The sequence below is a fragment of the Sprattus sprattus genome (genome assembly GCF_963457725.1).
Source record: "Sprattus sprattus genome assembly, chromosome: 5".
Taxonomy (NCBI): domain Eukaryota; kingdom Metazoa; phylum Chordata; class Actinopteri; order Clupeiformes; family Clupeidae; genus Sprattus; species Sprattus sprattus.
This window is the reverse complement of record NC_137924.1, coordinates 37,753,560-37,779,656: the sequence shown is the minus strand read 5'-3', so window position 1 is coordinate 37,779,656 and position 26,097 is coordinate 37,753,560. Positions and strand designations below refer to the sequence as shown.

General features: G+C 40.1%; 1 protein-coding gene across 1 annotated transcript in view; it reads right to left on the bottom strand.

Annotated features, from left to right (window-relative positions):
• Positions 1-26,097, bottom strand: part of adgrv1 (adhesion G protein-coupled receptor V1) — a gene marked incomplete at both ends in the record, with an annotated part of 140,450 nt that overhangs the window by 10,377 nt on the left and 103,976 nt on the right. Inside the window, 17 exons of the mRNA XM_080839814.1 lie at positions 4,659-4,844; positions 5,773-5,894; positions 6,481-6,638; positions 7,304-7,482; positions 9,126-9,242; positions 10,389-10,489; positions 10,802-10,962; positions 12,069-12,208; positions 15,662-15,914; positions 16,240-16,424; positions 16,795-17,202; positions 17,506-17,748; positions 19,024-19,195; positions 19,580-19,697; positions 19,840-20,690; positions 20,823-20,958; positions 21,438-21,609. Coding sequence (XP_080695940.1) covers positions 4,659-4,844; positions 5,773-5,894; positions 6,481-6,638; positions 7,304-7,482; positions 9,126-9,242; positions 10,389-10,489; positions 10,802-10,962; positions 12,069-12,208; positions 15,662-15,914; positions 16,240-16,424; positions 16,795-17,202; positions 17,506-17,748; positions 19,024-19,195; positions 19,580-19,697; positions 19,840-20,690; positions 20,823-20,958; positions 21,438-21,609 — 3,702 coding nt within the window. The remainder of the gene's footprint in view (positions 1-4,658; positions 4,845-5,772; positions 5,895-6,480; positions 6,639-7,303; positions 7,483-9,125; positions 9,243-10,388; positions 10,490-10,801; positions 10,963-12,068; positions 12,209-15,661; positions 15,915-16,239; positions 16,425-16,794; positions 17,203-17,505; positions 17,749-19,023; positions 19,196-19,579; positions 19,698-19,839; positions 20,691-20,822; positions 20,959-21,437; positions 21,610-26,097) is intronic.

Below are 26,097 nucleotides of genomic sequence, written 5' to 3'. Positions count from 1 at the left end.
CAACTGATCCTCTGCCTCTCTTGGCAAGACTTTTTTCATCTTCAAGCTGACAACCAGCCAAGCGATTGCTACGGATAGTAACTAAAAAATAGATCTGTCGCTGCAGAAGCTTTAACATCAGTGCTGCTGAAGAAAATAAGTTGTCTGCAAAAACCTTGTAGTTCTGGTCTGATGGAGTGCTTCAAACAGCTTGACCACAACGTCACCTCCCATGCCAAGTACGGTTCTTCTCCCAGTGCCACCGTCATAGACCTCAAAATCATTGAGGATTTCTGACGAAGAGCAGCGGCCCCAAATCTTCAATCCCCAAGGGTGGGGCTTGCCCTTCACATACTGCCTTATTGGGCTGTGTGTCCCTCTGAAAGACAACATTTGCTCATCCACAGAGTTGTGCTCCTCTGGGGTGATAGCCAGGCATTGTTTGCGAAACCTGTCAAGCCATGGGCGGATCTTCTAGCACTTATCGTCGACTTGCCTGTTTGACAAATCAGTGTTGTCAGTGAAATGTAGAGATGTCAGTAGGGTCTGAAAACGAAGCCACCATGGTACACCTTGTGTCATTTACCCAGTAGGCCCGATGTCCCGACATTTGGCAAAGACCCATGCGCAGGTAGAGGCCAGTCAATACTTCCAGTTCTTAAACATTGGTGTTAACATTGCTGAGACTATCAGATTTGTGTACACTGTACAAATTTGTTTGTTCCTTAACGCAAGCATTTCTACTGAAATACTCCAGGGGAGTGTGAATATTGTCTGGAAGTGTGACACTCTGTCCTTTGAATGCGCACTCAGTGGGTTCAAAAGGTTTCTTTCTCCAAGAAAATTGTTTCTTTCCTTGGATGGTGGTATTTTGCTGCTCGGGGTTTATGTTTGGTTGTGGTACTACTTCACTTGACTTACTACTTTCTGAGTCAGACCCACTTGACTCATCACTCTCCATGTCTTTGTTGCTGTCTTTGTGGCTGGGAGTGTAATCAGGGTCTTCATCTGAGCTACCTTCACATCCCTCAAACTCACTGTCATCTCCAGTGATGATCTCCAGTGCATCCTGAACACTTTATCGTTTCTTGCTATTCATACTACAAAAAAATAAAATTACATTCGAATAGGACCAACAAAATTCTGTTTGTATGTTGTATTTACCAAGAAAAGTGTCTCAGCTAAAGCAAAGGTGCCATTTCAGTACTGATATGCAAAAGTTGTTTCATAATACATTTTATGATATTTTAGTTAATTTCACATTATTTTTTATGTTTACATTTCTTAAAAATATGTTTGAGTAGAACAACAGAAAAAGTATTAATTTAAAATATTTGAATCAGCTTAAAGGCATAATATGCAGGATTCCCTTGGAGCTCCCCCTAAAGGTTTTTACTAGTATTAACGTTTACTCCAGTGTCGTAAAAACACATTCACTTGTATACCGGTGAGTGGAGTCAGTGAAGACGTGATCAGAAAACAGCGAATATGTCAACCGAGGTAAGAATATTCAAAGATTTTACAGAAATATGACTGCAGAGTTTTATTCATTGTGATATCGGAGATGAATGCTAATTCAACCAAAAGAATGACAACATTTAGTTTAGAAGAAATACCGATCGTGTTTTGAGCCTACAATGTTTTCTAAGTGTTTGAATGTGGAGTCGCCTACGTGCGATCTAATACAATATTGTAACACCAAAAAGCTACAAATTCAGAATTTACATTAGAAAGTGTAATGACATTGGACATGTAATTTATTATTAGCTAGCCAGAAAGCAGGTCGAACTACTTCCGCCCGAGCGGCGGGCATCGCCAAGAAAGTTACATAGCGTAGTAATTTGAGTACAGACCCCCGATGGCAGTGAAGGAGGCGGAAATCGCCCTATTAAAAGTCATTGTAGCGACACAATTTTTTTCAAGCTGTTATTTTAAGGTACAATTGTTACATACGGTACCTTTAATATATTGAGCGCGAGCAGTTCATTACCATTTTGCTTATTGTGACAAATATGTCACATGGCATTTTCCGAGACTATTTTATGATTAAAAGCCCGATGTAACCTATATGTCACAACAATATTTCCCTGACTTGTTTTATATCAATTTGTTCAAGAAATGTGGTCAGAACAGGTTAATTGTAATATAGGACATGTTATTAATGCAACATAATTCTTAAATGGGTTGAAACTTACCTTTAATAACAAAAACAAGCTTTTTAAAATGAAGCAGTTTTGTCATGTGTGATGACCATGCACACCACCATTTTGTAAATGTTGTCATGGGAACACAGATTAACAAATTGTCACATGACTAACATGGTGTACAGTAGATGTCATATAGGAACTTCATGAGTTAAAGTCAAGGATAAAGCTGCATAAGGAACTTTCCAGAACATTAAAAGGGTTCGCTCGGAGGGGGTCTCGCCCAGGGCGTAATTCGATGTAAAACCCGCACTGCATTTATGCTACCTGCTGTGCAGTCTCTCCCAATTCTTTTTCACTGTTTAATGTTTGCTGAGGTTTTTGCAACAACCTACATTTTTGCTACAAATGAATATGTTGTCCATGTCAGCACCTTTTCTGTTGGACTACACGGATCATAAATATATATATATAACCTCTTCAGCTTGTGAGGCTCTCTGTTCCCGGGAACCTTGCACTTCGGCAAACAATGAGAAACACATCTGGTGTTTACCTTAAGAGTCAGAGATGTACCTCTGTCTCTTGATGTTTGTTTGAAGGGATTGACAGAATTGTTTTCTTTCTATCTCTGTCTTTGCAATCTGTCTCCTACTTCCCCTTCACTCTCTCGGGCCCCCTCCCTTCTTCCTTTCTCCTGGGCTTGTGGGTCACACCTAATCCACATCTTAAGAGTGAAATCTATTTGATAAGGGAAGGTGCCAGCACATTGGTGTTTAGTACTATTAAATGGTTTCAGTGTACAAGGAGTACAAGGGTCTCAGTTGTAGAACAATAGGGTAGATCTTTATAAGGTTTCCAAAAATCTGGGAAACCGCTGGTCTTTTCTCCACAGACACACCCACCTGGGGTCACACTCCCGGATCCCACCACCTGCCACATTGCTAAGGAAGTGTCCCCCAATAGTTCAAAGGTCGCCAGATGTGTAACAAGCACTGTGGGCATAACCATGAGGGAAATTGAAATTTTATCACATGACACAATGCAAATTGTTGAAAGGGCCGCCTAGTAAATAATTTTGTCTCTATCTTTGTTCTGTGTATTCAAGTCTACCAGCACCATCCAGATTCCGGAAATCTGTCTGAGTCAATGAGTCCAGCTTCATACAGATACACACATACAGCTCAGACACATACTATTCATCATCACTTCCCTGACAGGAGATCAGTCTTAGCCAGAGTCGTGTGTGGACAACCCGGAGGGAGGGAACATACAGTGTTGGACTATGTCAACCAAACTCAACTGCATGCACCACCAGTGTGGATACCTGCCCCTGGACTGCAGAGCAGTGTTTCAATTTTACCACATACAATGTCCCAAAGCATCCCGTCCCTCTGGGCGGTCTCTTTAAAGTAACACTATGCAACAATTATACTTCAGGATTAGGGTTAGGATACGCAGTTTTACCTGTTTGAAAAACTGTTTGAAAAAAAATGTGGGCGCTACAATGACTTTTAATATGGAGGATCGCCTCCGTGCCATTGCCATACCAGGGTCCATAGGCATATAACTTCGTTCTGTAGTTTTGCCTGTGGCAGCCCGACTTGTTTACTGTCTGCCGAACTAGTAAGTAGCTTATTTGCCGTCTTGCTCTGTCTTGTGTTGCACTTGCTTGATGTTTGACTGTGTAAGGACAGTCGTTGAGTAACTAGTTTATCATAATGTCAAAGTCCGTTAGTCATTTAACTTTCAATTACATCTGTACCATCAAATGTGACTTGTACAAATGAGTCTGTAGGCAATATGCACAAGACCACTGGCAGACAGAAAATCCTGGACCTTCGTCTGCGTAAGAATCTTGGACTTATAAAAGTGGATTGTGTCAGACAAGCTGTTCATTTTTTAGAGTTACTGTCAACTTTGATGTCCACAGACACTGAATGTACCGATTGTATTGGGTTCTTTGCATTTTTCCACTTCCAGAACAGGTTTATCCAAATTCCACCACTACACACTCATTGGCGCTACGGTTCGGAATCAGGTGCTAAAATGGAACCACATTACATTACTGAGTAAATTACCTTAAAAACACTTCTGCTACTTTTGCACATGTGTCATGAAACTCCATGTTGTATCACATGTTCTTGAAATCTTAAAACCTTTTTAGCATTTAGTTTACATGCCAATATCACCCTTTTCTTCAGTGGTATAAAAGGTAATGCTCTTGGCAGGCTTCCGCCGTACATAGGATTGTCTTTAATAAAATGTAAATAATGAAATAGGAACAATGGAAAGTGTAATAAATGAATCCAAAAGTCATACAATAATTCTACAAGGTTCAGTATTTGGACCTCAGCTCTTCCCTTTGTACGTGCTACCCTGAAGCACTGTAAGGAATAATGGCATTAATTTCCATTGCTATGCAATATGATACAATACTATGATTCTATACAATGATGCAATATAACAGGCTAAACTAGAAGATACAAGAAGAAGACAGTGTGGAAGAACTGACGTGTATTGCAACACTGGTCCTACCTCTTCCATGGCACTAATGAGGTTCTGGGTGGATTTACTGATCTCACTGGCCACTGTAACTGCACCTGTGCCTGGGTAGGTGGAGTGGGTCCTGTTGTGACCATTCATTTCCACAGTATAGCTGGCTTTCGTAGGCCAACACAACTGGTTATGCAGGATGAAATAAACAGCAAACACATATAGACCCTGCCAAAGAAAAAACACAAAATAAAACACTGAGAGATAAACTAGATTAATCTTATTGATTTACAAGCAGAATGTAAATCATTCATCATCATGATCTGCCTGCCTATGACTCCACAGCACCTCATTCTGTTTCAATACCGGACTAACCCTAAGCAAATGGATGCCCCTTTGAGGTGGGTTCTGCATAAAGTTTCTTCCTGTTAAAAGGAGTTTTTTTCTTGTCCCAGTCACCTTAGAATTTGCAGGGGTCTCAAACTCAAATTACCCAGGGGCCGATGAGCGTCCAATCTGGTCAGTGGGGGGCCAGATTTTTTGTATCTGTTGGCTTGCCTATCACAATACTGTTCTAATCTACCATGTGTGATTAGTGGTACGATGGTTAGTGTTGTTGAATAACAATAGCTGACCTGGGTTTCAATTCCTGAGCAATGCAAGATGCTCTTTGGATAAAGGTGTTTGTTATAGTTGCGTTTTTGGATCATTTTGTGTCATTGATTGCCCATGACATACAAAGCAGTAATAGTGAGATAACGTCTTCATCGACAACTACTATCTATATTTTTCCTTTATACATGCACATTTCAAAGCAAATGCTGTACTGCACCACTTTTGTGTAGTTGGTAACAAGGCTGCAAACAAACAATAAAAACAAAGCAGAAAACTCAATAAAGTTTCAGCAAAAATCAGATTTTTTTTTTTTTTTATAAAATAAATGTATATATAATCAATATATTTCAAGTGTATACTTTCAGTTGTCTGTGAAAATACAGCATCTTTCCCTCTATAGTGATCTACATTTTTTTTTATTTTTTTTGGCACAAGTAATTTTTTACTTCCTACTTAGAAAATGTTACATCTTAAAAACTTAATTACTTTATGGATGTTAAGATAAAGTACTTATGACTTATGAAGACTGAAGTGTTCTTACCAGCAAGATGTTGAAGATAATGTAAAGAATCAGCATCCAGAGATGTCTGTAAGCCATATGTAGTCCTGCCCATAGCCACACGACAGAAACCAGAGCAAACAGATAGAGCACCATGGGAATCTCTGGAACACACAGAGAAAATAATATGACACACAGAGAAAATAATACAACACACAGAGAACCCAACACAGAGAAAATGAAATAACACAGAGAGAACCAAACCCAGAGAAAATAATATAACACACAGAGAACCCAACACAGAGAAAATAAAATAACACAAGAGAGAACCAAACCCAGAGAAAATTATATGTCACACAGAGAACCCAGCACAGAGAAAATAATATAACGCACAGACCTAACAAATGCATGTATATTCCTTTGTGATGATGTATTTTCTTCACAAACCAAATAAATACCAATGAATCCCCAGGAATAAATTGTTATATTTGAAAAACCATATACTGGCACACTTTTTTGGTCACTTGAGGTGATTCTCTAAGGTTTTGGGTATGCTGTAAGGATAAGGGCTCTTAGTCACTCCATTCATATGAACAAATGGCCATCAGGTGTTGTACGGCTGGGCAAATTGCATGATTGTGACAAATTGAAGTATGGTTAGTGTCTATCATTCTGTCTATCAGTTTATGTCCCAAATGTATATTAACCCATACCGACTCTCTCTCACACACACTCCATGCAGAGACCAACCTGAGCTGTTGGTACGGCCTCTGTAGATGTCATCATATGCCTTCCACTGCTGTGTAACCTGATAGGCATGGGCAAAGACCACCAGCACTCCCACCAAACAGATGAGTGGAACCAAAGCAGCCGAACACAGCGCAGCATATACATTAGGGATAAAACACCTGAGAATGAAAGATGTTCAGGTGACAGAGTTAAGAACACAGTGCAGCATATACATTAGGGATGAAACACCTGAGAATGACAAATGTTCAGATGTTCAGAACTCCAGAATGATGTGATAACTTTCAGAGCCCAATTCAAAATGGTTACCTATTACCATATATGCATTGCGTTATATAGTACCCAACAGTATGAGTGGCCAACATCTACTCTCACTAATTCACTTAGAAGTTGAGGAATTGTCCCTTACCAGGCAACCAAACCCTATTCAGCCATACATGTCACAATGATTATTAGTTCTGATTAAGAAATACGTTCAGATTAGATCCCTTATGACCTGCATTAAAAGGTAACCAATAGATCAACTACAAGTAACCACTGAAATTATCCTTCCTCTAGCAGCATGATAAGTTAAAACATGATAACTGCTTGGTCTGCTGCTTGGTCCTTTATAGGACAGGCACACTTGTTTTGATTGAGAGTCTCACATTTCACTCGCATTTCAGTTAGCCACTACTCTCTGTAACCCCCAAAATCTAAATACTGAGCATGCTGCATGTGCTTAACTATGCCTTATGGCCTCATGACAATGCCAACTAAATGTGTTCATATAGTGGGCTGTGTTTGTTTGTCAAAATATGTCAGTGAGGAGTAGCAAATGACTCACAGATCTCCATGAACAAGGCCATAGACATCATGGATACTCCAACCATATCCTGCCAGAAGCACAATGACCAGCACGATGATGACCAATGCAGGAAGTCCCCAGCTCAAGAGGAAGAACAGAAGATAACGTCTCTCTGTGTGCTCATCATTCATCACCAGAGTCTGCCAGAAATTAATTGCCTGCAGAGGATTGCATATGGTACTACTGATTTACTGCATATTGGTGACAAACAGCTATAGATGAAAATGTCATACAATCAGTGAGATCATTAAAGAATAATGAACATTTGGTTTTAAGGGATTGACAGGGATCTGACTTACCTGTCCAGCGACTAGCCACAGTTTTTTTTACTGATATGACTTGCACAATTTATAAAAGAAATATTTAAAGAAGCAGTGTGTGATTCTGGTGAAAGGCTGTTGGTATTTGAGCAGCTAACCAAATCACATCCCTCCCTCCTGTGCTCCTGAAGCAATGTATTGATTGGCTGTAATTTATGAGTTTAGAGTTTTGTCTGGATTATAATCACAGACTGCACCTTTAAACATATAAACAGAAACCCATGAAACATTATCACAATATTGTATTTGTATGGTTAAAAAGGGTTTCAGCTATTAGATTATGTTTAGCTATAATCTAAACCAGCACATAAAGCTAGGAAGAGAAAAAGAGAGTAACTGAGCAAGAGACTGGCCTTCCTCCTGTTGGACTAGTCAATAACAACACATTAGCAGTCTTGCTATTTTTTGTGTTGGACTAGTCAATGAAAACACATTAGCTGTCTTGCTATGTCTTGTGTTGTGTTTGCTTGATGTTTGGCTGTGTAAGGAAAGTTGTCAACTCGCTAGTTTTTCCATCATAAACACCTATGCCAATGTTATTTATGGAACAATGCAACGTATGCTGTAATCTTATCTGTGTCATCCCTGTCTCACAGAGATTTGTAGATTTTCAAGATGCCCAAAGTCATCGACCTCAGTCCCGTCTCAGGTTAGCATCAAATACATTTACCTCACGTCAAAAAGTTTGCTCAATCTCACGCCAAATAAGCCTTGTAAATTTGTAACCTTGAAAACCTAACTCAACTAGCTTGTGATAAATCACACTGTCCAATGTATGTTATGCACAATATGTGCCTTTATCATGTAGCCAACAGTATTTTATTAGATTACACATACTTTACTTCACATTCAAAAGTTCAGAGAACCATGTATAAAGACTGAAAACGTTAACAGTGTTTCAGCAAAACTAAATGCACCCCCCTGTCGGAAATGCACCCCTCCCACGAAGTTGCGAGGATATTCGTGTTCTATATAACATTTATAGATGTTTTACAAATGATTTCCTAAATATGTGTAAATAATTTGGGAACTGGTATTTCATTGTTTGTTAACATTCACTTAAGTTGAATTAACTATAATTTTACCATTTATTGTAAAAACAGCATTTTCTGACACCAAAAATACCAGTTTAAGAAAACGCTCTCTCAGGTGCAAAAATCCGAGTTTGCCTTTACTTCTACAGCATTGTTTTGTTTTGGTGTGAACATAGAAAAGTTGGAAAAATTATAGTGTGGATGTGTGGGAGAACATTTTTACATAGAATCTGTGTTTTCAAATGTACCTGGCTTAGGGTGGAAAGGACCCTGTCCTACAGCTTGATTGAATTCCCTATTTTGATGCCTTCTTTAAAATGACAAATACATTTTGATATTGGAACGCGTACGGCAATGTTCTTCTGAAGCACCTTTATCACAGATCCTTAAGTTGCTTTTCCACTCTATCAGTATGATGTATGTATTAAGGGGGAGAAGAATGATCACCTGTATAAGCATCCAGCTGAACTGGCTGAGATGAAAGTAGTGAGAAAAGAGGCCAAGGGCAGCACAGCTATCCTCAGAGAACATCTTCCCTCGGAACACTGACACAAGGAAACAGATCTGTATAGTTTGGAGAATAGAGAAAAATGAAGTGAGCAAAACAGAACGTGTTGATTAACTACAAAGCCATATACCAAGGTAAACAGGAACAAATCATGGCATACTACATTTCTCCAACTTTACAATTTTCTTTAAATCGCATTCATTCTGATGTGAATTTTTTTGAGATAAAATTAAATATCTCCATCCTATTACCTACAGAAGCTCCAACATACAGTTTTACATAATTTTCAGACTACCCTTGTACTGTTGTGGCTTGGAAGGGCATGAAAAAGTCAGTAGTGAGACGTTGGTAATTAATTCATCAAGTACAGACGAATGAAATATATTCACTGTGCTCACCGTGGAAGGCTGACTCTTACAGCCCAGGCATTGACTGCTTATCAGGCAACCGTTAATAGAGAATGAATCATGCCTTACACCTCACAGGAGCCCCCACAACAATCCCCACTTACACTCTTCACCTGTTAACTCGAAAAGGCCCCCTAACGGTTTTAATGCAACTGATTCGAAACTCATTGCTAGTGATGTCTTTTCAGAACACAGATTTAAGTCATTTTGAACAGTACAGTTGGTAGAGTACTCTTGCTGCATCACAGCCTTAAAATGTTTGAGGTAACTACCAGCTTTGCGCATTGTTCTGCCAAGATTCTTCCCTAATACTCCTATCAGAATTTATATAAATCATCTAGATTGGTGAGGTGCCAATTTTGGGACGTGGTTTTCAAACAGTGCCATAGGTTTCAGTAGAATAGGGCTTAGGTTCAGCAGACTGCAGCAGACAGTACACTGCAAAAGGTTCTCTCTTGCAACTCAAGAAAAGCCCCACACTCAAAGAGCTTAAGCAATTACTCTTTCGTGAATGTAATCAGATTTGGTTAAACAAACACAAAGAGCCAGAGAGTGTTGTAACTACATGGCACATTTGTAAAGTTGTAATAATATTGGCACAATCAGCTGAAAGATGACACTGTGGTTGGATAGGTTGCCCAGCTCTCTTTAACTCTTTGTTAAAATAAGCAAATCTTTACCTTTACTGCTCTACTTATATTACCTACCAAATTTCTTGTATTGAGGTAGATTAGATCAGATCACAAAGATGGAGACCAAGAACTAAAATAACTGCTGGGACCAAGTGTATCCTACCTGTGTACCAAGGCAGGCAACCATCATGTGAGTGAGAAGCTTAACAGCAAACATGGGGAACCCGGAGCACAGTGCATGTGATAGGATGGCCAAAGAAAACCCTATCAAGGAGACACAAATTTGTATTACATACAGCAATGGTTTCAGTGTGCACTACAGATAATACTCCAGAAGCTGAGTTGAGGTTTCCCCATCTGCCATAGGAATCCACAGAAAATGCATTAAAATAACGACGGTTATAAAAAAATTTTTGACGGTTATACACAGGGTTGTCTTGATCAGGGAAATGTCTTAAAATGTAAAATCCTAAATCTTATTTAACAGGCCTGGAGTCATGGAATGTCAAGTTATAAAATCTGATTTTGCCACATATAGATGTGATGAAATTAAATATAAACAGCAGAGGGACTCACCAGAGATGCATATGAACCCACTAGCATAGAATGCTGCGTTGTAGGAGGTGCGGGCAGTTTCATCAGCATGTATAGCATAGACAGACAGGTGGGAACAGGCACACTCTACAAAATTCTCACGGTCATCCACAACACGGCAGAACTTCCCATCTGAAAGCCAGCTGGTAGAGAGACAAAACTTGTTACATGCAAGGTAAAAGAAGACGGAATTATAGAAATTATAAAAAACAATCAACATTTAACATTTCTACTACCTCAATAGGGTGGAAGTGTTAAGTGTTAGCATTTTAATTTAACATTTTATTTAACAGAATCGAATGCAGGGTTCTCAAGAAGTTTACATTCCATGGACATTATTTTGACGATTTTCCTAAACCTCTTTCAATTCTCTGCACTGTAGCCTCTTCAGACGTAGAGGCCCACATTTCTTACATTTCTTACAGATGCAGACATTTGCCTTGTAATGTGTGAAAAGCACAGATGCATATTTGAATGTTGAATGTTAAGAAATATTTTGGCCCTGTTCTTGTTTGTCTTTGAAAAGGTTTTATTTTCATGCAATTGTGGTATAATTCTTTAATTTACCATGTTATTGAGGACAAATGTTTAACAGCGACGCACCGCAAAACACCTCTACAGTTACTGTACAAATCACAGTTAAACACTTTTTATTTCATATATGGTGTACCTCTGAACTAGTCTGGGAAGTCCCGCCCCTCTTCTTTCGGCCAATTTGATTTTGCCTCTGAAGTGGGTCTGGCAAACTTTGGATAGCCGTTCATTTCAACATTTCCAGAATCTCTGGAACCAATCACAAACTGGCTTTTGGCTACCTGGCGCGCCATTGGCGGATTTAAAATAGCCACGTCAACGTAACAAAACCGAAAGCAAAGAGAAAGCACAGCAAAACTATATACTGCTCTCGCGGCTGTCTTGGATGATTTCAAAGGCAAGTTTTCTTTGAAAATAGAACAGAAACCTGCTCTGGAACAATTCATACAGAAAAAAGATGTGTTTGCTTTATTACCGATCGTTGTATCGTTGTATAGTATCGTTGGTCTGATTGGTTAAAGGCGTGGCCAATTACGTGAGTGAAGTGGACCTCCATTTAGTACTTCGCCAGAATAACTGAGCAAATGAAATGCAGTGAAGGGGCGGGGAATTCCCAGACAACCTCTGAACCTGACTCAAGACTGTATGCAGTGCATATGTTCAAGTGATATATGTGTAAGTGTAGATTTGCATGATTATGTCTGTCAGGTGTCACCTCTCAGCTATGGGGCTCCAGAGGAGGCAGACTGAGGGTTGGGGTCTGACCCCAACATCTGGGGTGTGGATGCGGTATAAAACTTCAGTTCCATCAGCAAGAGGCTGAGAGCTGTGTCCAGCCAGACTTACTGAAAATACCTAAGAGAGCAAAAGATAGAGTAGTGGTGGTGTGTGTGTGTGTGTTAACATCAAAAAATGCACACGGTAACATCGAAAAAATTTGCTGACTGAAACATGGCCACAATAATATTTAGCGTTGAATGATTAATCCCCTAGTAACCTGCAATATGCCAGACCATACAGGCTGTGAATAAGGCAGGAACAATGTACCACCTTAACTTGTATGTGTTTCTGTAATGCCTGAATTTAGGTTTAAATCCTTTGAAGTCACACTTCATGATCCCTACACCAACTATGCTCATCTCTTCGTTATAATACTACTCTTATAAGTCTGCTCTAATACATCTAATCTAATAAATCTGCCCGAATGACTGGTGAGCCCTCAGAGAATAGGAGCCAGAATGGGGTGACACCCTTTCTTTGGTCTCTAGCCGGTTGTCTTTGCCTTCTCTCTGCAGCAAGAGATTGCAATCCAGATGTTTACTGTACCTCGGTAATGACCTCCCTAATTCAGTACTGAAACAGTACTGTCAAAAGCTTTATGTTTAAGAATCATTTAAAATATACCCATTTCTCCCACATCTCTTTCACATAGTATGGCCCCTATACAATTATAAATATATAATTGCTATCATATCATTACAGTATCAATATAGGAAGTTGAAGTTCATGTGTGCACTTACCCTTTGGGCAAGCAGTTATTCACTTCACTGTACTTTTCACAGACAATTGGACAAGGATTTTTGTCAAACTCTGTTAGGGGGTTAAGGGCACTTTGTCTATTTCCTTCCCCTTCATGCTCTAAATGAAATACTGCTTAAATGGAACTGGTTCTCAAATACATTTGAGTTTTAAAGAAAGGGCTGTTTACCTTTAATCAATGCACATGTATTGATTTGGTCTATTAAATGAGCTTTATTGTTGTGATCTATTTTCATAGTTATTAGGTAGTTGGTGTCGTCAAAGACAAGTTGATGTTAGTGATGCTGCTCTATTTAATGTTACACAAGTGTGAATGCTGCCAACCTCTATTCAGAACTCAACATTTAATTTAATTAGTGTGCTTGCCCGTAGGACAAGCACAACTATTGTTCTTCTTAAGTTTTCTTTATTCTCCTTTCTCCCCGTTTTTCTTGCATCGTATCAGGCCTCGCCCGTTTGAGGTAGAGACGCCTTTCAAACACCGAAACGTCCGGCCCGAACCGGTGCAACCTGTTATATCTTTTTGTGGCGGTACTCCTTGCCACTCTTTTTTTATTCCTCTTTTTCATCACCTTTTTTCCCCATGGACTTGCATGGCAGAACTCTGTGGCTTTGTGACATCATAATAGGGTCATTAAACTGGCTTGCACCTGTGCTTCACTGACACCTGCGCCAAGGTTCCAAGGCTCCTCTTCTCTCTGTCCCTCTCCATTCAACTGTATAACTAGGAATATTAAGAGACACCTTCCATACTCTACTTTTTAGTGTGCTTGCCCATAGGACAAGCACAACTATTGTTCTTCTTAAGTTTTCTTTATTTATTCTCCTTTCTCCCCGTTTTTCTTGCATCGCATCAGGCCTCGGCCGTTCGAGGTAGAGACGCCGTTCAAACACCGAAACGTCCGGCCCGAACCGGTGCAACCTGCTATATCTTTTTGTGGCGGTAGCCCTTGCCACTCTTTTTTTATTCCTCTTTTTCATCACCTTGTTTCCCCATAGACTTGCATGGCAGAACTCTGGGGCTTTGTGACATCATAATAGGGTCATTAAACTGGCTTGCACCTGTGCTTCACTGACACCTGCGCCAAGGTTCCAAGGCTCCTCTTCTCTCTGTCCCTCTCCATTCAACTGTAGACTTGCCTGGCAGAACTCTGTGGCTTTTTGACATCATAATAGGGTCATTAAACTGGCTTGCACCTGTGCTCCACTGACACCTGCGCCAAGGTTCCAAGGCTCCTCTTCTCTCTGTCCCTCTCCATTCAACTGTATAACTAGGAATATTAAGAGACACCTTCCATACTCTACTTTTTTTCTCTCTCCTTCTTTCTCTCTATCCCTCTCACTCTACTTTCTCTCACACTCTTTTTTTTTCTCCTTCTTTCAATATTTTCCCTCTTCCCTCTCTCTTTACTGTCTTTATCCAGAGCCACTCTTCTTCACTCTTTTCTTTCTTCTTTCTTTCTTCCACTCTTCTTTCCTTTCTTCTTTCCTTCTTCCACTCTTCTTTCCTCTCTTCTTTCCTTCTTCCACTCTCATTTCCTTCTTCCACTCTTCTTTCCTTCTTCCACTCTTGCTTCCTTCTTCCACTCTTCTTTCCTTCTTCCACTCTTCTTTCTTTTCTTCTTTCCTTCTTTTCTTTCTTCACTCTTCTTTCTTTTCTTCTTTCCTTCTTCCACTCTTTTTCCACTCTTCTTTACTTTCTTCACTCTTCTTTCTTTTCTTCTTTCCTTCTTCCACTCTTCTTTACTTTCTTCACTCTTCTTTCTTTTCTTCTTTCCTTCTTCCACTCTTCTTTACTTTCTTTATTCTTCTTTCCTTTCCTCCACACTTCTTTCCTTCCTTTACTCTTCTTTCCTTTCTTCTTTCCTTCTTTCACTCTTCTTTCTTTTATTCTTCCTTTGTTAACTTTTGCATTTCATGCACTGGTATTTCCTTCAGGAAATGCATTTTCTAGTTCTTCATCTTATTACAGTGCATGAAATGCCCTGTATTGTTATTCCTAGGCTTGTTATTAGTGTGCTTGCCCATAGCGACCGAAACGTCCGGCCCGAACCGGTGCAACCTGCTATATCTTTTCGTGGCGGTAGTCCTTGCCACTCTTATTTTATTCCTCTTTTTCATCACCTTTTTTCCCCATAGACTTGCATGGCAGAACTCTGTGGCTTTGTGACATCATAATGGTGTCTTTGAACTGGCTTGCAGCTGTGCTTCACTGACACCTGCCCCAATTCCAAGGCACTTGTTCTCTCTGTCATGGCCGCAAAAGAGCAAGCACACTCTCGCAGTTCGTTCACGAAACGCATTCTAGTTATTAATTTGGAGTTTCACATTGATAGTTTAGTATATTTTATGGGACTGATTTGGGACAGATATTTTATTTTGACCACTATGGTAAACACCTCACTTTGTGTTGCGCCTCCATGTGTTCACCTTAACTGATCTGCTGTTGTGTTTAATAGTTGATGGCTATACAATCTGGTGAGATTATCCACATTTTATTAGTGCTGTTGTCAAGATAGTACCAACATTATCTGGGTGGCCTTCGTGAGGAAAGTATTAACATCAATGCACAATTATTTTTCTCCCATCCACAGAGCTATTGTCCTAAGATTATTTTGGTGCCATCCATGTGTGGATGGTCCCACTGTACTGGCTTTGTTTTGATACCCCCGGTGAGGGAAAATAACATAATGCAAAGGTCTATCCATGCATAAATACAGGAGGCATAGTTATAAATAACGTTATAAAGTTATAGAAAAGTATGAGCACCTTGTCATTCAATGCGCTGACTTTGGTGTTTTTGATGAACCAGTGCTCAGTGCTGTATTCTGTGAACTGAACTCTACGGCAGGCGGACAGAGGCAGGCTGCTCAGTGGAAGGGCTGGCACCATTAAGAGGGTCTCTGGCATAGTGAAGGTGTCCAGGTTTCTGCCAGTAAAAGTGTGGCCATTGATCTGTGTGGGGTACCAGTGATGAGCTGCCAGAGTAAAGTATGGACAGCTGTCCAGAAGAGTCCTTCCACTGAGAAAATAAAATGAAAATGTAAACATTGCATAAAATAAACAACAAAAATAAACATGCAAATGACAAACATAAAAGCTATATGTTCATACATCCTTCATTCATAAACTTAAATTACAGATTAGTCATATCCTCTGATGATGTCAGGTTTGATCCAATACTATCCTGGGGCCAAGGTTTTGTCACTAGAGATGAGTGGTCTGTTTTCCCCAAAAGAGGAACTGTGTAGGTTACACATGGATGAATGAATGCTGGAAAGGGAATGCTCTTGAACAACAGACATTTTTAATTTGCAGTGACTGAAAAAACCCCAAAGAGAACTGACCTTTGGCCCTCAGAGCCACAGGCAACATTTGTCACCAAAGAGAAGGCGAAGCGCTCAGCCACCTCTGCCAAATGGTTCAGGCCACGGGTGTCCCTACGGCTGGGGTTGGCCAGAGAGCACAGGAGGTCATAGGTCAAGCTTCGAGTACTGTCTTCAAGAGGAATCCGTTCAGCTTCAGTCAGAATCTGTGGGTGGGGGGTAAGGAAAGAGGTTGAGATCAATCAAAAACACAATTAGAGAAGCGCTGTTCAGAAACATGATTTTTTTTTTAATCAGAATTATAGAATACTGAATAAATATGACATTTTCCCCCTTTTATCAGCTTGTCAACTAATCATGATGTTCATCTGTTTCTCCATCAGTTTTGTGGTGATTTGTAGTATTCCTCAGACCACTAGGTGTCAGTAGTGTTACTAATATAATATAATAGCTACTACTGTTGGGGCTAGGGGAACAAGATGTAGATCTAACAAAGAACATGTGATTCCCGTCATGAAAATAAAAAGATTATATTAAAATACAGTTCTTTATTGAAGAGAACAAAACAAGTTTTACCTTGTCCAGGGCATCCATGACAGCAGTGAGCTGCTCCAGGCTGAATTCACCAGTGGCGACACTGCTGGTGAGGCTCTGCAGGGCACGGTCAATGACATTCTGACTGAGTGGTTGAATCAGCTGGTCCAGCAATGCCCATATTGCTTGAGTCTCTGTGTCGGACACAATCGTCACATGGGCCACCCCATAGTGTGGGTGCACTTCAGCCCCTGGCCCTGCTAACAGTATCACTCTATAGCGCTTTGGTGTGGGCTGGGAAGAGGCCTGGCCAGGTGTCAGTCTCACTTGAAGGCTGGCAGTTTGCTGGCCCACCTTGAAGGACAGTGTTCCCTCGCTCCACACAAAATCCTCTCCTGCCACTGCCGGCCAGATGAGTGTGGGTCCCACTACTTCAGCCTTCTGCAGCATCTTTATGGTTCAGGAAGGTAAAACAAAAAGAAGTTTTTTCTTTTTGTGGTATACATACATTTTATTGTAAATACACAGAGGGAGACACTTGTTGATGGCTTATATTAGAGATTACTTAGAAATAAATTAGAGCAAAGTACAGTAACAAAAATGTGGCCTTGGATATCTGTGAATGTAGAGTGTGTTGAATGCAATTTGTTCCAACAGCCTAGAAGTACATATTTGATATGTTCACATTATATTATTATTATTATTGTGTTATTATTATTCTTCTGTGTGTGGTTGGTCATCTCTCTCTCTCACCTCCATGAGGTACTGAACTGTGAGGGACTCTGTGGTCGTGTCTCTTTGGACCTGAAGACTCAGTTGAGTAGACTTGAGGTGAACAACGGGCAGCCGAGAGCCCACAGCAAAATATACCAGATGCCCCTGTGTGACATCACTCTCCAACAGGGTGATGTTGGCAAACTTGGCACTCTGGTTGATGGCAGCCCCCTCCGTCACCTCATATATCTCCACGAGGAACCAGGACTGGTGCTCTGGGTCCTGTGATGGGGTGTTGCATTACATCACATTATGTAATTTGGTTTTATCAAAAACACTAAGCAAAGCAACTGCAACCTCACTTTGAATTGATGCGTAGATCCAATAAGAGTTCTAGGTGTTTTAAAGCCTTGATAATGAACAGCATGGGGATGACTTGTAATTGGCACAAGCAGTTTTTAATACAAGCATTTTTTAATACCTGTACCACTGTTGCGCAAATTACGTTAATTATTGTACGTTAACATTTAGTGGATTTAGTACCACAAAGGCCAAGATTGGATCTGATATACGTATATAGACAAACTATACAGTGGTTCTGGCTGATGGAAAGTGATCCGGGTTATAATACGAAATCTAGAGGCTGCAAGGACTCCTTTAGCCTGGTGTTTTGGCCTCTAGAGGCTGCAAAGGACTCCCTTAGTGTTTTGGTATTACCAATAGCTGAATACTTGGACAGAAGTTTGCATTCCAATGAAGGCAATGCCAGTACATTAATATAACACAATTTATCCACATTGGTAATTCAAAGAGCTTTACAAATAAGCAGATAAAAGTACATAAAATAAAGATGAAAAATGACACTAAAAGAACATAGAAAAGTAAAAAGTAAGTAAGTATATACAAAGTAGAGTGCATACGAAAAGTTAGCAAAAAGCATCTGAGAACAGTTGGGTCTTAAGTCTAGATTTCAAATTAGTTAGGGTGGGAGTGCATTTGATGTCATCAGATAGTTGGTTAAGAAAGAGAGCAGCATCTCGTTTCACCATGTTTAGTTCTGACAGTAGGTATTACCAACAGATTTTTCTCCAGTAAACTGTCAGGTCTAGCAAGTCTCTACTGCTGAAAATATCTGAGAGGTAATTTGGTCCTGTCCCATTTAGTGACTCAAGCAGCAGTGACTCAAGATAAACAAGCAGCAGTGCTTTAAAGTCAATTCTGTGACTTACTGGCAGTGTAAAGATTTAAGTAATGGGATAATACGGTCAATTCTTTTGGTTTTGGTAAGAACTATTGTGTTTTGTATGAGCTGAAGCAGTAATGTATGTAACTGTTACTTAGTGTGTGGATGTTGAATCACGCTTAATGAAGCATTAATAAATACAATATTAAGCATTTATGTAAGGCTTTATGAATGTGCTATGCAAACACGTGTATTATAAAGTGTTATCAATTTTACTAAATGAACTTAAGGAAAAAACACACCTCACCACAGGTTTTTTTTTTTTTTTAAAGTAGCCTAAAAATAGACACGCATGAACAGATTCACTCACAAACCTGGTCTGCTCTAACTTCCAGAGATATAGAACAAAGGACCTCTCCTCGTTTGCAGAGAGTTTTGCCAGACGTCTGTATTAATTCCTTGGTCAGGTTAAGCCCACGGCTGACAAGAGATACGCTGCTCATGCTTAACGTCACCCGCCAGGACACCACCACATCCTCATAAGCCCTGCAAACACAAACAAATCCTCTGATTGGTAAGGGAATTGATGAGATGACAATATTTCTAAACATTTTCAGTGTTTACTAATCTTAGCAGAAACCTTTCAGCCATATTCACTCGCCATCTAAGGTTGCAGTTTTAAACGACAGTAGGTGTAACTTTTGCTCCTTTGCAAGATCAGAAAATGTGTTCAGAAAAAAGACCATGGCCTAGGTTGCATTGCAATGAAGATAACAATACTTTCTTTTTTTTAAATGACCTGAATTTAATTTCTAATTTGAGTTTTTGTTATTCCTGAACAAAATATAGTATTTGGAGAGGCAAAGTTATAATGAATGTTAACACTATTATTTGGATGTTTTGTCTGTGACTTGTCTGTGTCTGCAGTACCGGTTTTCCTGTCTGTGGATTAGAAGTCCAGCAGTTCTATTTTCTGAGTCCTCATCTAGTGCTTGTCCCAACTGAGAACTTAGACCAAATCCAAGAATGCCATTGTGAAAATCACTCCCTGCAAAAAAGAAAAAAAAACATCAGAACCCATTTAGCATTTCTAAACTCTTTGGCTATGTATTTCACTGCAGATTGAAAAAAATATCAACATCAATGATGTTCAAATTAAAAAAAAATCAAAGGTCAAATTCACAGCTTACCCAGAATAATGATTTTGGAGAATGAGGTGAGGCCATTCTGGTAGACCCCACTTACAAGTTCGGCACCTCCATGTGGCTCACTGAGGAAGATGAAAAACACCTCCTGACCCTCAGGTTCCGTGTCATCCAGAATCCGAATGCTTACTTCAGCCTCACTCTGCCCCTCTGCCAGGGATACCAACACTGTTTCCAGCTCAAAGTCCTGTCCCTCCTCAGCCAAGGTGTGATTCTGCTCAGAGGTGGAAAAGTTTTGGGCGACGGCACTACCTACAGCATACACCCTAACCCTTACACTTATTACTCCTTGAAGTCCTTCTGTTCTCCGCACCCAAAGGATGACTTGCTGCTCTTCACCGTGACTGTCCTTCCAGTCCTCTGTGACATGCACCAATGCTGGCTCAATACTGAGCAGCCCACCTGTTTCACCTACCACATCATTGTCCAAAATAGTAATGCTTACTATAGCATTCTGTTGGTCCACACGAGGACCTGTATCCATGAAAACCAGTGGGGTTCCGCTATCCAGTTCTATGGCTTTTGTCAGGTGGACATAAAACGTCTCATTGAGCTCTATTAGTATATCATCCACTATGGAGACGTTGATCGTGGCAGATGACTGTTGTGCATGGAACAGCAGGCGGCCAGTGGAAATGGGGACAAAATCTCTTTCTGCTTGAGCAGTGCCCTCCATTGTTTCAAAAAAGAGATGAGACCGCTTACTCCGAAAGCCAAAGAGACGCCGTATGTGTAGAGTGACGGTCTGCATGTCCTCGTTGATTACAAGCTGCCGAGAGCCTGGGGCAAACTGGAATATACCCATGGGTTCAATTTCAGCCAAAGTAAAACCATCCCTGTGAGGGTAGTCGAGTACTACATTAATGACATACGTAAAAATGCTAACAATGTGTATATTTGCATTTGTTTTTACAAAACGCTTTTATCAAACCAAATCATTAAGGCACTCAAGGTCAGTTAAACCATACCTGAGTTTGGCTCCCCCTGCTGCATCAGAGTAAGCACGAGTTAGATGCAAAGTATACGCAGCAGAGTCTGTTGAATTGTCCAGAACAATCACAGAGATCACCTTAATCTTCTCTCCATGTGCCAGCAAAATACTTCCTATACATCGGACACAAATCCTTAATTTTAATTGGTAGAGGCTTTCAAATGTATGTGGCTTACATATTTAAACATTTTGAACATTAACAAAAACAAAAATGAATGCATAATGAACACAACAATAGCTGAAACCTCACCGATACAAATAACGATTATTTACAGCAATTACAAACTTTGATTGGATAAAGAATAAGGGGTTTGTGTGTGTATGTGTTCAATATTAACCTGCGTAGCCTATATTATGCATATATTACAAATATGGTAATGTGGTATATGGTAATATTTTGTATAAACTAGCATTGAATATAGATATTATCAATATACCCAGCCATAACTCTAACCACCTCTGACTTCCACCCATTTAGCCTGGCAATACTATATATCTACATTTTTCACCAAATATCACGTTTCTATTTCAATAAAGGCAGAAATAAATACATAAATTAAGATGCATCTCTACACATGACTTGACTACAAACCTGAGCTTGGGCTAATGAGACCTTGCTGGAATCCAGACGGGCTTTGTCCAGGCGGATACCCAGCAGTCCACTCCAGCATAACATCCCCATAGAGCCCTTGTCTTGCAACATGCGCTTCACAAAGGCCTGTCTCAGTGTTGGATACCTCCAGAGCCAGTGATTGAAATCCGACCTGTAAATATTCACATTAGTTAAGTGATACAGGAATATTCCATTTCTGCTATTACCTGTTATCTCCCTCTGGAACGAAATACTGTTTTCTGATTGGCTAATGGGGTGTACAATAAGTTCGTATAGATGGACACCTTGGACGTAGTCCCAGTAGAAAAGTTAAATCGCCGTTCCATATCAATGCTCTTGAATGGTTACCATTGACAACCAACGTAACGTTTATTTTTTGACAGCTAGGATAATTCGAACAAAGTTGGCGGCGTGTTGGGAGACTAAATTGACTCGGTTAGTTGTTTATGTGCTCCACAAATGTTGCAGAGTATTGTAAGTCTTAACTGAAAGTCTCGAATATTATTTGTAGGCGGCTGCTAACGTGTAGACGAAAAACTAATTCAAACAGATAGTAGCTCACACGGCTAACTCGCCGGCTCGATTGTGAGCCTTCGACCAAAATCACCCAACTTGACCTCCCTGTTGCTCTGTCCAACTTCACCATCAACGGAAACGTGGAGTTCAACTTTAAATAGTAAAACCTTATGAACAGCACCTTTGTCCGTGTGTCTGTTTACAGAGGAGAGCTCATGAGTGTCACTTTGCAGCAATGCCCGTGGAAACTAAAGGTCATATGATAAGACCAGTTCCACTCACTACTTTCTCTAACGGGAGCACTAGGCTTCAAATCAAGAATTCATCAGGTTATTATGCATATTAAGTTTCCTAAAGATAAAGGAAATTCTAAATCTATCTATAAATCCAGAAATCTCTGTGTGTCAGTCAGTGTGTCAGTCTAGGGCGTATCTCCCTGACGGTAGTTACGTTAGTTATGAGATTTCGCAAGTAGCTTACGCATGTCATGAACCTGTGCATCCTTGATTTTGAAGATTTTTGAATTCATAGTTCGCGAGATATTTGTATTTTACCGTTTCCCATAGGCACTATGGGTTATCGTTTCCCGTAGCAAGTCCCACTGACCGATTGTGCACCGAAAATACGTCACAATCAAACAATATACGCATAGCGGTATTAAACTATCCTGCCTTCACTCAAATTTCAGAATAGCGTTGGATACGATAAGGAGGTCCGCATTCAAATTCTTCTTGGTGAACAGATACAGACTTTTGCTCAGGTAATCTTAAGACAGTGATTGATTTTATCTATTTGTTTATTTTTAAGCTTCTTTATATTAAGTTTCAAAGTAATGTCTAGAGTTGTACAGTCATTTAACAGACAGGGAATAGTAATCCATCAAAATATTCATATTGTTTATTAGTATAGTGTATTTTTACAGTACATTTCTGCACTTATTTGACTTACAACTTGGCAAACTCATCTCATAAGCATGGTTGAAATGTAACTGTGATTACAGCACTTATTCATGGCATATGCAAAACGCATGAATTTTACTCTATACAACTCTCTCTCTGAATTCATAGTTTGCGAGATATTTCTATTTTATCGTTTGCATTAGGCACTATGGGTTATTGTTTGAGTATACACCGCTACAAATGGTAGCTTATTGATAAGCCTCGGAGGCTTTCAGATTGTCCATTGCTTTCCCATCTGTTGCTATGGAGTCCACGAAATACGCGCAAATCTCGCTGTAAGCTATGTTGGGCCACGTTGTCATGTTATCCTCACAGACCTGCACTGAATTCGGGTGGGGGATAGTAACGCCATCTCCAGTCAGCGCAAATCTCGCTGTAAATTATGTTGGGCCACGTTGTCATGTTATCCTCCCAGTCCTGCACTGAATTCGGGTGGGGGATAGTAACGCCATCTCCAGTCAGAGTATTTAAACTGTGTTCCCATTGTAAGGACATTTATTAGCTTACGATCTGTCTGAGAGTGGGCTGTCAAAGCTAGCATCATCGAAGTCATACAGTACACCTACATTTGAGTCCAACTGCATGACCATTCTTACCCTACACTTACCCTTACAATAAAGAAGTGATCCTATTTCAACCATAACTTCATTTTAAATAATTTCTTTCTTTATGACATTTAGTTCATAGTTTAGACAGCAACGTTGACATCTATATTCAACTGCATCCACTACATAATCTCAAACTTTATTTGTTGGTAACTCTCCAAAAAGGCTACCCTTAACACATTTCTTAATGAAAAGGAAACATGCATCACAATAATACTTCAGTGAAACCTGTACCTATGTGGAGTGCAAATATGTCTTGCCATTACACTACCCAACAGCTCTACGTCTGCTAACATTACATAATGCATACTTCCTACGGGCACTGCACTAGTAATAATAAAAACCTTTTTGGATGTTGTAAACGGGAGATAAGCGGGATAACGGCCTCCGAGCTGTACAGTTCTACAAAGATAATGGACTTCGCGGAGCAACACCACTCCGCTACGCGTCGTGGAGTTCTTTGCCCTGCAGCGTCCATTATCTTTTTAGAACTGTACAGCTCGTCGGCCGTTATCCCTTAATTACCTTTCTGTGCAGCTTTTTTTAGAACCTAAGAATCAAGATTTGATTCCTCCAAGATTGCCTGAACACTGGCCATTTTCATGAAGATGGGAACCCTGTCAGATGACAGAGATTTTAATAATTAATAGATGATAACACCTAAACCTTTTTTAAGGAAAGTAGACGGTCAATTATTCTAAACAGGAACCGTACATTATTCCATAAAAGGTGGTTTGGCTAAACACATACAATCACTGGCCATTCATTAGGTACACCCTACGATGTGGATAAAAGAAGGGCAACACGCTACAGATGACGCACCAACAGGAAAGCCGAAAAGGCCACATGAAGTCCGACATCAGAGAAAACGATTTACTTAGTCTTAGTAGGTGAATTATTAATTTTAAGTCTGATTGAGTTGCCCGTTGGCCTTATTGCCCCCTATCCGTGGTAGATGCCTAATTAAGTTTCAGGACCACGGATAGGGTGGAATAAGGCCAACGGGCAACTCAATCAGACTGTAAAACCAAACCTTATTAAGTTTTGCAGAAAATTCAATATGTCATGTATTTTATATATTTTAGTTTGCATTAAATGTTCAACGTTTCAAAATGTAACCTTATATGGCTACCGTTAACTTGAAGGAATTAGGCCGCTTGATTGCTTGTTTTTTCATGATTCAAAAAACAAAAACAAAAACATCCCACCTCTGTTTTTTTGGACCCCCTTTGTCCTTAGAAATGCCTTAGCTTTTTTTGGCGTATTCAACAAGGTGCTGGAAACATTCCTCAGTGACTTTGCTACTGTTGCCCTGTGCTTGATTTTAGTCTACGTATATTTGGATTGGAGTTGCTGCTGATTTGCGGGCATCTTCATGATGCATATCCACTGTTCCACAACGTCCCAACTATGCTCTATTGGATTAAGATCTGGTGACAGTGGAGGCCATTTGATTATAGTGAACTGATAATGAGCTTTTTTGACATGGTGTGTTATGCTGCTGAAAGTAGCCATGGTCAGCAGCAATACTCAGCTAGGCTGTGGCAGATACATTTTGCTCAATTGATGCTCAAAAGGGGCCCAAAGTCGGCCAAGAAATGATTCCCCACAGCATATGGCATCAAAATGAATTTGAAGATGATACTGTCTGGTGCAGGCCAGCAAAGTTTTCTTTCCACCAGAGGCTCTACAATGAGTACCAGATATCTGTAGTATATTGATACTATAACTGTGTAGCTAGACCTGCTATCTTATTGGTAGTTAAACAGTGCCATCTAGTGGTGATCTAGGTATGTGGTAATCCCCGTATGTTGCCTGTGTGAGTTAGTCTGAGAGTGGAAATAAAGAGAAGCAGACGTGTTTAAATTGGTCTCTGTCATCTTTAGCTGTTAGGAATATATTAACTGTTAAGAGCAGTCCGAATATATTACAGTGGCGACGAGGATGGGATATCTTTTTAGTGGAAAGGGATTCCCAGTTGCAGAGCTAGTGAATTAAATTGTTTTACACGAAAGCAACGTGACTACCATAGAACTAGCTGCTAGCAAGACAAGCCAAGCTAACGTGGAGTGTGTCGAAGTTAACGGCGGCATGGCATATTTCATCGGAAACATTGGCGAGTACAAGGAAGGTAAAGAGGACTTCGAGTCATACCTCGAGAGGTTCGAGCAATGGATGATTGTAAATGAAGTGGAGCAAGGTAAAAAGGCCAACGCTTTCCTGTCTATAATAGGCGCAGAAGCCTATGGACTGTAAAAATGGTCTGCATACCAGATAAACCAAGTAGCCTCGATTATGACGTGCTTAGCGGGAAACTAACGTCCCATTATAAGCCCAAGCCACTAGTTATCGCTGAAAGGTTTAAATTTCAAAAAAGGAACCAACAAGAAAATGAATCTGTGTCGGATTATGTGGTAGCGTTAAAGCACCTGTCCATACATTGTGAATTTGGTCCTCATTTAGACGATGCACTGAGGGACAGATTTGTTAGTGGTTTGAGGGTGGAGGCTATTCAGAGAAAGTTGCTAACCGAACAACAGCTAACATTTGCAAAAGCAT